We start from the raw sequence: 13697 nt of genomic DNA, 5'->3' as shown, positions 1-13697 counted from the left end.
ATTTACTAAAGGAAATATTAAGTCGAACAAATTCATCAATTTTTCCGTGAAGCCAAAAAAATTGAAGGTGGTTAAAAATTATCATTAGCTATTAAAATTCTTAATAAAAAATTTTTAAAACTAAATGTTTATTTAATTATATGTTTAATCTGTAACAATATTTTCTTAAGCTGGTAAAATAAAGCCGACATATAAAGATTGACGCATTTTATTAACGCGATATGCGGCATGACTTTTCGGTTGCGCTTTGCACAATGATCGGAGCAGGCATTTTGTTATGGCTTATCCTTGCTTCCAGTGAAGCAAGCAAAAACTGCGCAAGGTATGATATATAAATACATTTTTGCATTCTTTTTATTATAAGTTTGATTAAAAAATTCATTATTCATCTTGACAAGCTAAAAACTCGCACATGACAAATGTAAAAAGAGCAGAACAAAGTTGTGTTTTTTTTTTGTAAACCTAGATAAATCTGAAACGTTTAAGAGACGAAATTAAATTAGCATAATTATTACTAATTTGATATTTAGGTTAAATTGTCATAACAGTTGGTTTTACCGATTTGTTCTGTTTTTAAAAAACCAATTAAAATTTTCAAACAAAAACTGTTTCTAAAGATAAATTAGGAATCAGGGGGACAGCAACAACACCAATAAATGACAACAACAACAATAATTAAAAGGCTTTTTGAGCATTGAAATCAATTTAAATTTCACCTTTTTAATGCAATTCTTTTTTCAATAGAGCACCCTGTCAATGTTATGATTCAAATCATGAGATTGACCGGGTGCTTTCTCATTATGCTGGTCACAATTTTGATGGGGTTAGCTCTGGGTTTAGTACTTTTTTAGCACTGGTTAAAAAATAAAAGTTTCTCATCATAGTAGGCGATTGAGTTGTCATGGTTGTTCATGAAGCTGAGAAAGCCCAGCAGACTCAAGACATTGAAATAACGTTGAAATAATGTCGAAACCCTAAAACCCAGCATATAAAAGGGTTTAAATAACGTCATGTGCCTGCTGGAGTACTCCTGTATTTTGCCTCTTCTTTAGCCAGGTGGTCTCACTAAATAACTGTCTCTAGTTCTTTAAATAAGTAAACTTTTAGTCCCCAATTTTCACAAATCAGTTTTTAAGTTGTTTGCAGGGTGTTCTGGTTTGTCTGTTTTGTCTGGTAAGTGCCGAAATAGAACTATTAGAGTTTTCGAAGCATGCAGAAAATAGGATACCTGTTCTCCACAAGATTTTTAAAATTAATTCTGTTGCCTTTTTTTATGATTTTCATAAAATCATACGTTATTTTTTGCTCTTTTTTTTTTTTTTTTTTTTTTGCACTAATAAATAACAAATGCATCTTGGAGGAGCCTGTAGTCTACGGATTTTTGTTTAGTAAAAGGACAATCAAATTTGATGGCGCCAAGTTTGCACTTTTTGTAGTGATTTGAACTTATAAACATGCAGCAATAATCAAAATTTCATTTTTTGTTTAGTAAAAAACCAGTCTGGACATGGGTCTGTCAGAATAAAACATGCGTAAAGACGAATTCAACGCTTTATGAAAAGACAGTTGAGCTTGATACCTGTAAGTTGACATGCGGATCAAGTTCGATGCTTTTTCCTAAACCCTCAGGTAAGGCAACATTCGGAAACGAAACCGTTTCTTTCTTTCCTACTCAAATTTTGCTTCAACAAATTTCATGCTCAAGCAATGAATGCGATCCTCAATTGATCTTTTATATTCGTGCTGCGTTCAACAGATTCCAAAATCAAATTCAAGAGACTTACAATCGATTGACCAAAACTTATAACAGCGCCTATGACTTCAACAGTTGCTTCAAAGAGACAATTGAGCGACGATTTTTAGTTTTTGTAAAAGTGAAATCAAAATACGAGCGCTTGAGTTTGGATACGGATGAAAGTTATTCGCTTACAATTCAAACATCGAATAAACAGATCACCGCAACAATTAGCTCAGAGACATTTTATGGTGCTCGTCACGGTCTTGAAACAATAAGTCAACTAACCGCTTACCTTCGCTCACACAACTCTATGCAAATTGTCAGCAATGTAAACATTGTCAATGATAAACCTGCATACAAGTACAGAGGAATTCTGTTGGACACCAGTAGAAACTATTTTTCAGTTGATAGCATATTGCGTTTGATTACAGCTATGTCTTATAATAAGATGAACACACTTCATTGGCATATAACTGACACGCATAGTTTTCCTATTGAAATTAAGTCTGTTCCAAATCTACTTGAGTATGGCTCTTATAGCCCAACACGAATTTATACACATTCTGATGTACGTAAGATAGTCGACCATGCAGCAGTTCACGGTGTCCGAGTTTTACCAGAATTTGATCAACCGGCCCATTGCGGAGAGGGGTGGGAATGGGGACCAAAAGATGGTCTTGGTAATTTAGCAGTGTGTGTTAACAGAGAACCCTGGCAAAAGTATTGCGTTGAGCCACCTTGTGGTCAGTTAAATCCAATTAATAAAAACATATACGGAATTCTTGGAAAAATTTATAAAGAATATTTTGAGTTATTTAAACCTGATTTGTTTCATGCGGGAGGTGATGAAATTAATATTAATTGTTGGAATACGACTTCTGAAATAACGGATTGGTTGCTAAAGAATTACGGCGGTATTGGTGAAGAAGAGTTCTTGAAAATGTGGGGAATGTTCTTAGAGGTAAATACATTACATTTAACAATACAAATACATACATACATACATACATACATACATACATACATACATACATACATACATACATACATACATACATACATACATACATACATACATACATACATACATACATACATACATACATACATACATACATACATACATACATACATACATACATACATACATACATACATACATACATACATATATACATACATACATACATACATACATACATATATAATATATATATATATATACCTGTATGTATGTATATGTACCTATATTTATATTTATTTACATATATTTAAACATAGGAAGTGTATCTATCAGTTAAACTTCCTTACATTTAGAAATCTTCTGAAAAAATTTATGAAGCAAATGGAAATAAAAAGCTGCCATTAGTTTTGTGGACGAGCAAAATGACGTCAAAAAAATACTTAGAAAAATACATGGATCCAAAAAAACATATTGTTCAGATTTGGACTGCTTCTACTGATAATGAGCTTGAAAGCATCGTTGAAAGTGGATTTAGAACAATATTTTCAACCTATGATACACTATATTTAGATTGTGGTTATGGAAACTGGCTAGTCGAGGTACTTTACGTTTATTACCAATCCTCTCGTTTTCTTGATTTCTCGATAATTAGTTACAAATCAATTTTAGTTTTTTTTCCTGAATAGTTAACATAATCTTCCGATCATCCAAATTAGAAGCTTAAAACTAAATTAAAACAAAAATTTCTTAGCAATTAGAAAACTTATTAATTATCAACATTTGTAAATTAATTGAATTTGTAATAACTGCTATTTTTAGGGCAACAACTGGTGTTCGCCATATAAAGATTGGAAACTATTGTATGGCAACGATCCTGTCAGGATATTGAAATCATTCAATGTGACTGTGACTGATAAAATAAGAGAGAGCATACTCGGCCAAGAGTCTGCCATGTGGTCAGAACAGGTATGGACTTAAACTTGATCTGTTTTTTAATTTATCAGAAATGGTATTAATCCGTAGGTCCTCTAAAATATATATTGCATTAGATCATTTGGCTTTTTGCGCTCAACGCAATAGTTTTTTTCGTAAGTGGAATAACTTAAATGTATTTTTCGATTAACTTTCAAACGAGACTTAACAAACTTTCAAACAGATTAACAAATATTTATAAACCTGCAAACAGTGAAAAACAGACTTTTACAATCAGTACTTAATTAATTTTAGTTTTGTCGAGCGATGACAATTTGAAAATCTTAGTCGATATAATGATTTAAAATCTTCTTCTGAATTAGGATCTTAAATTTTTGACTTACTATTGTTAAATATATTATCATATAAATGCGAAATCTGAAAAAAGTCGAAATGTATGGAAATATAACGTAAATTAGTGGATCTCGTAGTGACGTCAAGTAACAATATTGAATTGACAATAGCTAAAAAATACAAACTTCCATTATTATTTTGAAAAATCTTTCGTCGAATTTTTCTCATTTATCGAGGTTCAAAGTTCCGCTGTAATTGGTTTGACAATTAGACAGCGGACTTAGGCTTTCGATTTTTTACGATTAAAATAAAAGTTATTTAAAATAATTCTAATTTTTTAAAGTTTATTAAAATAGAAATCACTAGGGGTTTTCAAACAAAACAATTAAGTGTTACAAAGAATAAGTTCTTTCCGAAAGAAAAACAAACATTGAAATATCATAATTTAAAAATTCGTAAATAAGTGTTACTAATGAAGATAATGACAAATTAATGAAGCAATTATCAATTAAACACATATAGTAATTAGTTAAAAAAGTAATTAAAAGAAGATTTACAATAAAATCTGAACTACAATTTTTCAAACTTTCAGGTTGATGAATATACTTCTGAAGGGAAAATATGGCCTCGAACAGCTGCACTTGCCGAACGGCTATGGACAAACCCATCGCACGATTGGCGTGATGCTGAATACCGACTGATTTACCACAGAGAAAGATTAGTTGAAAGAGGGATCCAAGCGGACGCTCTGCAGCCTTTATGGTGCTTGCAAAATGCTGGTCATTGTTACTACGATCCAAGTATACAGGGAGAGCATTTTTAAAGGCTTTAATTCGAATTGGAATTTAATTTAATTCCAATGGGAATTTAATTTAATTCGAGTTGGAATTTCTTAACAAAAGATTGTTTTATTAAATGGGTTTATTACATATTATACTGGCTAAGATATATATAGAAGAAGTTTTGGTAAAGATAAAAATATAAAGAAGTATTTTAGTGGGTAAACAAAATAAATGCATATTTAAATTTTAGCCTCAATGAAATTTCTTTGAAAAAAATATTTTTATAATATCTTATAATATTTAAAAATAAATTCTTAAAGAAAAACTCTTTCATTGTTTTCATGTGAAAATAAATGAGTCAAACATCAAATTTATTGAATCAGCTTTGACGCATGACTACTATTCAACATAATTTACATTAAAGTTTTAGTTCTTCGTTTAGAATGTTGCTATTCTAAAAAGATTTAGAGAGAAAAAACTTTCTTTTTCATGGTTTGATTTAAATTGACATTCACATCAAACCATGTTATTGTCAATTTCCGATGCACTTTTAAACTCGGGTATCGTCTCGGGTAAAATTTAACCTCATTGAAATTTTAAACAAACTTTTTTCGTCAATCTGTATAAATGTTTTTACAAGGACAACACATGAATATGGCCTGGAGACATTATATATATTATATATATATATATATATATATATATATATATATATATATATATATATATATATATATATATATATGTATGTATGTATGTATGTATGTATGTATGTATGTATGTATGTATGTATGTATGTATGTATGTATGTATGTATGTATGTATGTATGTATGTATGTATGTATGTATGTATGTATGTATGTATGTATGTATGTATGTATGTATGTATGTATGTATGTATGTATGTATGTATGTATGTATGTATGTATGTATGTATGTATGTATGTATGTATGTATGTATGTATGTATGTATGTATGTATGTATGTATGTATGTATGTATGTATGTATGTATGTATGTATGTATGTATGTATGTATGTATGTATGTATGTATGTATGTATGTATGTATGTTTGTATGTAAATATATTCATATTTCATACATTAGCAAATATTTCCACAAAATAATTACAACCTTTTAATATGTAACTTGGAGGTTCGTTTAAAGCAGTGTTTCTCAATTTTTTGTTTCTCAATTTTTTGTTTCTCAAACGTTTTTTCTCAATTCATCCACTTTATTTTAATTAATCATCGCCGTTATTTTACAAAATCATCGCCGCATGGCTTTTTTAATGAAGCAAACATGATTTTTCAAATCAAACAAATCAAACAAAAAAACTTCTCACAGTTGATAATTACTAATTAGACAGTGATTTTGGCATGGATGTATAAGAGATGGACGTGCAGCATACTGTTTTTTTTTGCGAACCATGCTCGTTGCGCATTTTTCAAATCTTTTGTTTCAAAACATAGAAATTTAATTCTCTCTAAGTCTGTTCAGATTCGTCTAAATTTTTTGGGCTCGAAAAATTTTTGGACTTTGAAAATGTTTGGTGTGTATGGTGAAGTTTTTACACGCACTCAATAAGTCACTGGAATTCAGGAAACTGGCTTACTTCCAATCGACATCAATAAAATCGATCAGTCAAAATTTCAAATTGCTAATACGTTTGAAACACCGTCATCTTAACCTGAAAACATCTAAACATCGCGCAATACAACGAACAAGTTGCAAAACTAAAAACCGACTGCAAAGAAAAAACAGTAAACTCTATAAAAAAAAAACGAGAAGAGTGGGACGAACTAAAACGCTCCATAAAAAGTCTTTCCAAAACTTTTAGCAGATCTGAGGCAAAGAGCAAACGCGTTGCTGAATGCAAACTAAAAAAGCAACTGCGGAACCACTCAAAAAAGCGCATTGCAACATCAACGTGCGTAAGTTACGCGCAGAACCGAAATTTAAATTAGAGCAATTCGAAATTAACAGAGCGCACAGTGTAGCTGTTTGTGCTAAAATCAAATAGCGCACTCTCGGAGAAAAATGAAACAGCTTTTTTCAGCTTGAGTAGACGAAAATTGCTAAGCATGTCGTCACGCGTATTAAGGATAAGAATGGAAATGAAAAAACAACTACCGAGGAAATTGTTAAGGAATTTGAAATGTTTTACAAAAACTTGTACAAGAAGAGCAAAAACAGCCCTATACACCAAAAGCGTCTTTTAGATCGCGTTGAGGTGAACAGGATAAGCGACTTTCAACAACATGTGCTAAGCGAGCCCATCACGCTAAAGGAAGTCAATTCGGCCCTCCAAGGCATGTCTAACAAGAAATCTACTGGACCCGACGGCCTAACCGTCGAGTTTTACTAGAACTACTTCAAAGTCTTGGGAGATACCATCGTTTCCATGTTAAACGAGGTTGTTAGCAAAAAAGAAATGACGACCTCGCAAAAGCAAGCGCTTATATCCTGCATCTACAAAAAAAAGCGACAGTTGGAACATTTCTAATTGGCGACCAATATCCCTCCTGTATACAGACAATAAGATCTTAACGAAAATAATTGCGAATAGGCTAAAACCTTCTCTGGCAATAATAATTAGCGATAACCAAACCGCATGCGTGCCGTACAGGACAGTATATCACAACTTAGCCTACACAAGAGATGTCATTCAAATAGCAAACGAATGCCATCTCGACGCATCCATCATCTCAATAGACCAGGTGAAAGCGTTCAACAGAGTAGACAGAAACTTTCTGTTAGACTGCTTAAACAAATTCGGCTTTAGCGGGAAATTCGTTAACATCATTAAAGCCATCTATTACGACATCAACGCGTGCCTCAAAATAAACGGCTTCACATCTGAAAAGTTTCATATACTGAGAGGAGTCAGGTAAGGCTGCCCCTTATCAATGATCCTCTACGCCATACAAGCTGAGATATTCGCCTGCTACGTACTTCAAAATAAGAGCATTAGGGGCATCACCACAAATAGATGCGAGCATCTATTTGTGGTGATGCCCCTAATGCTCTTATTTTTAGCACCGCCTTTTACATTACTGGGGACAAATCCATCACTGTGCTTGGCAAAGCTCTCATACTCAATAAAAAAGCGACAGGCATTAAGCTAAACATCCCAAAGTGCCAAGGTCTGTGGCTCGGCCGCAATAGGAACGAGAGCAAACCAAACTTTCTAAACTTCACGTGGGACGGCCACTCTTTTAAGAGCCTCGGAGTGATCTTCACCAACTCGTCTCACGTTCCAAACACCCTGTGGAGAGAGTGATCGAGCAACTCGACAAAAAAAAATTCTCCGCTGGAAGAAGCTCCATTTGTCTTTCAAAGGCAAAGCCATAGTCATTAACCAAACCATGCTGAGCAACCTCTGGTACTTAGCGTTCACCATCCCGCTGCCAAGCAAGCGTAAGATCAAGCTGCTCGAAAGCAAAATTGAGAAGTTCTTATGGGATAACTCCTCAATAAAAACCATCAACCTCGTATCTAAACTACCCATTCAGGAAGGTGGACTCAACATCGTAAACATCCGCGACAAACTCGTCTCTATCCAAGTGAGCTAGCTCTCCAAACTCTTCAACCACGATCTCAAAGGAGCCTGGAAAGACACAGCCACTTTCATCTTCGACAGATAAAGAGATGCCTCCCTGGGTGAGCACATCTTTCTCACCACCCACTCGCTTCACACTTCGCTTATAACCTTGCCACCGTACTACCGGCAAATGGTGAAGCACTGAAGCACCATCTATCAGAACTCCGCCATCACCAACTTAAGCATCGTGGAAATTCTGAACCAGCCCATATACTATAACTCCCACATATGCCATCGCAACAACATTTTGAAAACAACACCACTGTCCAAACAGCACAACATCCACCTCATCGCGGACGTAGTAAAAGTGTTTGTTCCAGGCTTTTTAAACTGCGAGCTCACAGGATTGACCCAAAAACATCTCAACAAAATCATCATGTTGATTCCTCAGCAGTGGAGAGCTAAAATAAACACCAAAACTACGATCACCACAGAGCCAAAATGCACCTCAGAATCAACGGCTCACCCGACATCTCTTTCCGCGAACTCACGCCCAAAAACGTGTATCATCTAATTTCAGCTAAAAAACATCACAGCGTTACAACACACTACCACGAATGGAATCTATATTTTAACAACAGCATAAGAGGCACGGCAAAAACACCAACAACAAAGCCGACGAGGTAAAATACAAAATAATACACTTCGCTATACCTACCAACTCCATCTTTAAGAAAGGAGGACATGCCCCGGATATCCTCTGTCCGCAGTGCATGAAAGCGAAGGAAACACTAGCACACACGATATACTCATGCGAAAAAGTCCAACCTCTCATAAAATACGCCATATTCATTTTAAACAAAATCTATCTTCCACAGCCTGCCTTTGAGAACACCTTTAAATTTTTCTTCTTCTCACACGCAGAGAATGTAAATAGTTTCAAACTTGGAAAACGAATTTTGAACGAGTGAATTTATACAATATATTGTAACAGAATGAGGTCATTCCATGACCGTTCGACTTTCGCTAGACTGAAATTACTCATAGAGTTTCAGTGCAGATTAAAAAATATTATTTTTGAAGAAAAAGAATTTGCGAAACAAAATAACAAATTGGACGACTTTCTCCTTGAGTCTCAAAGTATCTGAGACGCAGATCTCAAACTGAAAATCGACAAGAATTGGAACATCTATCTGAGCTAAAAAAAAATACCCAGATACTAATTGAGTTTAAACAAAATTTCCTTTTTTTTCGTTTTTTTTTTCGTTTTTTCGTATTTCAGTGTTTGTAGCGTCTACTTCGTTTTTTCATTTTTCACTTTTTCGATTTTTTTCGTTTTACATGTCCTAAGCCACAAGGCATCGTACCTCGGCGCCCATGTGTTTTGTTTCGTGTTTAGTCCTGCGCTTGTTCAGTCAAGTGCAGTCCTATTTGTGTCCGCACATGGAACAGTGGACCATTATTTGTAAAATAATACCATTGTAACATTTTATTGGACATCTCTGCAAGGCATTCGCCGGAGGAGACAAATAAATAAAAATACCTCATCCATCTACTCAAAATTTTCTGCAAATTTCCATTTTCTTCACAAACATCTTCAACAATAGCAAGAATAAAACACCTTTTAACTCCACTGTCAATGTAAATCTCATTTTTATTGGTTTTATCAAAGACATTTGCAATTACTTTAAGAAATCCTTGACCTCCATCAAATGATATTCAGTATTGGGCAAAACATTTGCAACCAAATAATGCTAATTTAGTTTCATTATATAAAAGTGCTGCATTTTTTCAATTTAGAGAAATAACTATGTAACTGTTTAGAGACAAAGTTCTTCAAGTTTTATTCATTACAAAGCTCATTATTTGTACACGAAAAATAATAAGTTAATCAAAGGTATTAAAAAAAGTTGATTTCCTTCTGGACAAAACAAGAGTGCAACTCAACAAAATGCTGACCAAGCTGTACTTCGCTATCAATATTTCGTGGCGAATCCTTTCTTGTTGATCACAGCCTTACATCTTTGAGGCATAGATTCGATCAGGTGATCAATGAAACTTTGTGGAATCGCTACCCAGGCCTTTTGGATTTGTTCAAACAGTTGATCCTTATTACGAACACCTTCACGATTAATTCTGCGGTTGACGATCTCCCACAGGTTCTCGATAGGGTTGAGATCCGAAGATTGAGGCGGCCAATCCATCACCGATAGGTGGTTGTCTTGAAACCACTGCTTGACTACTTTTGGAGTGTGTTTCGGATCGTTGTCTTGCTGAAAAAACCATTTTATTGGCATATTCCATTCAGCATGAGGTAACATAACATCTTTCAGGATATTTTTATACATGAAACGGTCCATTATTCCATCGTTTCGATGTATTGGACCTAGACCGTTAGCAGAAAATCACCCCCAGACCATTACATTGCCTCCACCATGCTTCACGGTCTTATGGCAGTAATGTAAATCGAGGCGTTTTCCGGCCGGTCGACGTACACGGCAAATGCCATCGCTCCCAATGATGTTGAACTTCGATTCATCAATGAACAGGACAGTTCGCCATTTCTGCACATTCCAGTCAATATGAGATGTAGCAAACAGGAGTCTTTTCTTCTGGTTTTTTAGTGAAATCAGCTGTTTCTTTGCAGGGCGTCGAGAAAACAATCCGGCTTCAACAGCACGTCGTCTGATAGTTCAGTCCGATAAAGGCAGCTCTAATTGCTTTTGTATCTCGACTGATGATATCCAGGAGTCCTTCTTGACGGATTTGACAATCATAGAATCCTCTCTAGAAGTGGTGGAACGCGGTCTTCTACCTTTGTTATCTGCTGCCAACTTCCCCGTAGAACGATACTTGGAACATAGTCTTGATACGGTCCATTTTTTCACGTGATATTTATCACAAATACTTTTTTGTGACATTCCACTTACGTAATCGCCAATAATTTTCTTTTTTAGTTCCAATCCAATTTTCTTTCTTAGTTCCAATCTAAGACTGTCGGGAGCCATTTTTATAGATATTTTTGGATGATATTTCTGGATGCTACTGGATGCTTCCAGATGCTTCTTCTGGAAACTTCTGGAAGCTTCTGCATGCTTCTGGAAACTTCTGGAAACTTCTGGATACTTTCTTTAATTATTAAAAAACTTCCGTGACGTTGACACGGACCAGACTTAAGAAAATGAAACAAAGCAAAAAAGTTGCACTTGTTTTGTCCACTGCAAAATGGCACTTGTCAACGAAATTCTGCCTGTGTGCTGTCACCTTTCAGCTGATTGCTCATGTCATGGCATGCTATGACTCCAGACTCCTGAACTGTTTGCTGTGGTAGTATAGTTCGTTTCGTTTTTAAGAAATGTAAAATTAGGAACACTTTTTAGCATTGTTCGATGTTGGTTGCAAATGTTTTGTCCAATACTGTAAGTACCATACTGGAGAGAGGATCCAATCCTCTTTCCATTAAAATACTAAGAATAAATTCAGAAGTGTCATGGATAGATACTACGTCTTGTTACAATTTCACTCCATCATCATTTTTATCTAAAAAGTTACGCGTAACTTTATTCTTCACCTCTACAACTTTTTTTTATGTTTATATACTTTTTATAATATCTTATTTGTGTATATGTGTATATATGTATGTATATGTGAATACATTATAATAACTATTTGACCTATATTTTAACTCTTTTAAAAGTCTGTTTTGAAAGTATTACTTACAAATTTTTGTAAAGTTCTACTTTTACAATGTGACTAGTTTATTTCTATGTTTTTCTCTTGTCTCTTCTTTATCTTATTTAGGTCAGTACGTTTTATTAGTGAATTTCTATTTGCAATGACCTGTGTTTTTTGTAACATCCTTAACACAAAATATATTGATGTTGATATTTCATCATTCCAAATAAAGTTATCTTGTTCTATTTTATATTTAGATTTAATTTCTTCTTGTAATGATGTCATCATATTAATTATATTGTTCTCCACAACAGTAGATGATCCCAGATTCTTACGGAGACTTGATATCAGTTTTTTTTGTTTTATTTTTTGTCAATTCCAGTACAGAAGTTAATTCCATCACAGCTTGAAATGACATCTGGTTAAAAAGACTTTCTAGAAGATTTATTGTCTTTTTTTCCAACAGTTAAAGTTAACAGATTTCCACCTTAAAGATAAAGTATAATTAATTATATGTATCTTTAACCTACCCCTACTTTAAATTTACGATGTAAACATTTTGAAAAAGTTGTTAGCAACCTATACAGTTGCTTTGTTAAAAGCGTCATATCTACTGAGTGTTTTATATGTGCATTTAAGTTTTATCTGTGTTTTTCATGTTGATAATTGACTTTTTGCTCGACAGAAACGAGTCCAGAGGAATGTGTGACGAAGCGCTGAGGGGATTGTAATCAATCATGTTAATATCCATCTTCAAAATGGCAGAAACTTTCTTATTCGATCCCTTATTGCTGTACTTGGCCATGTTTTCCAGGATTTCTTCTTTCGCTCTGTCATACAGCTCTCTTAAATCCGTGGCCTCTAGCACAATTTCAGTGTGGGATGAAAAAAAGACAGTTCCAATTGTTTCCTCTCCAGTGGTAATGCTCACACATGTCATCTCACACGTCAAAACAATGCGCACTTTTTTTTTTCTGTTTTCGCTCATTACTTTTACCGCTCCATATTTCGCAGAGTTTAAAAAATTGGAGGCATCATGATGATTTCCTTCAACGTCATGCGAAAATTGCTTGGTGACTCGTCTCAATGCATGATTGGTCAATTCAAACTCAATTTGTAGTTTGTTGAATACAATCGATTTAAGAGACTTTATTCTTTTTTCGATTCCGTCTCCTTCATCGCTCACTCTTTTCTTCACTGCCTCTGGAACGTATGGACCTACCAATTTAAGCACATTGTTAAAACTGTTGACGATAATATTTCTTACAGTTGATGTTATCCTTGAAAACAGTCCAGGAGCCAACACAGGCGACGAATCTGGAACAGGCTTGTCAAGGATATGACGCGGAGCGATAACAGGTCTGGTGATGAAGACAGGATTTTGCAAGTGAAACGGTTTTGGCATGAGAGCTGGTTTCCATATAAGATATTGTCTCGGAGCGATATCTGGTCTTGGCGGAATTATGGACGGTTTTGGAGCGATGACAGGTCTCATGTTGTTTATTGCTCCAACGAGATCAGCCTTTCGCAACTTTGAATAATTTTTAATTTTCAACTCTTTGGTGATTTTTTGCAATTCTTTCACCGTTTTGTTTTCCATTTTTATTAGTGTAAGAAATTTATTTAAGCCATTTTTCAATTTTTTAAATTACTCAAGAATTTAAAAAATCATCACGTTATCTTTTTTAGGTTTTTCAGAATTTCGACTTCATATCCATTGTCCACCTTTC

The 13697-nt window shown here is 34.3% G+C and overlaps 1 protein-coding gene and 1 pseudogene across 1 annotated transcript; one reads left to right on the top strand and one right to left on the bottom strand.

The window, feature by feature from the left end:
- LOC145185249 (chitooligosaccharidolytic beta-N-acetylglucosaminidase-like) lies at positions 1–4999 on the top strand. The gene is made up of 6 exons (XM_090098156.1): positions 1–67; positions 171–322; positions 1490–2699; positions 3056–3301; positions 3522–3668; positions 4561–4999. Exons 2-6 carry the CDS (start codon positions 222–224, stop codon positions 4789–4791), a joined length of 1935 nt encoding a protein of 644 aa, XP_089954282.1. The 5' UTR covers positions 1–67; positions 171–221; the 3' UTR covers positions 4792–4999.
- Positions 5000–9450: 4451 nt separating this feature from the next.
- LOC149884314 (uncharacterized) lies at positions 9451–12446 on the bottom strand (annotated as a pseudogene).
- Between the last annotated feature and the right edge of the window lie 1251 nt (positions 12447–13697).

Source organism: Hydra viridissima, unplaced genomic scaffold, assembly GCF_058129835.1.
Source record: "Hydra viridissima isolate aposymbiotic clone 2 unplaced genomic scaffold, HvirCarnegie_v1 scaffold_9, whole genome shotgun sequence".
NCBI lineage: Eukaryota > Metazoa > Cnidaria > Hydrozoa > Anthoathecata > Hydridae > Hydra > Hydra viridissima.
Note: the sequence above shows the minus strand (reverse complement) of the source record. Positions and strands in the feature narration are given on the sequence as shown.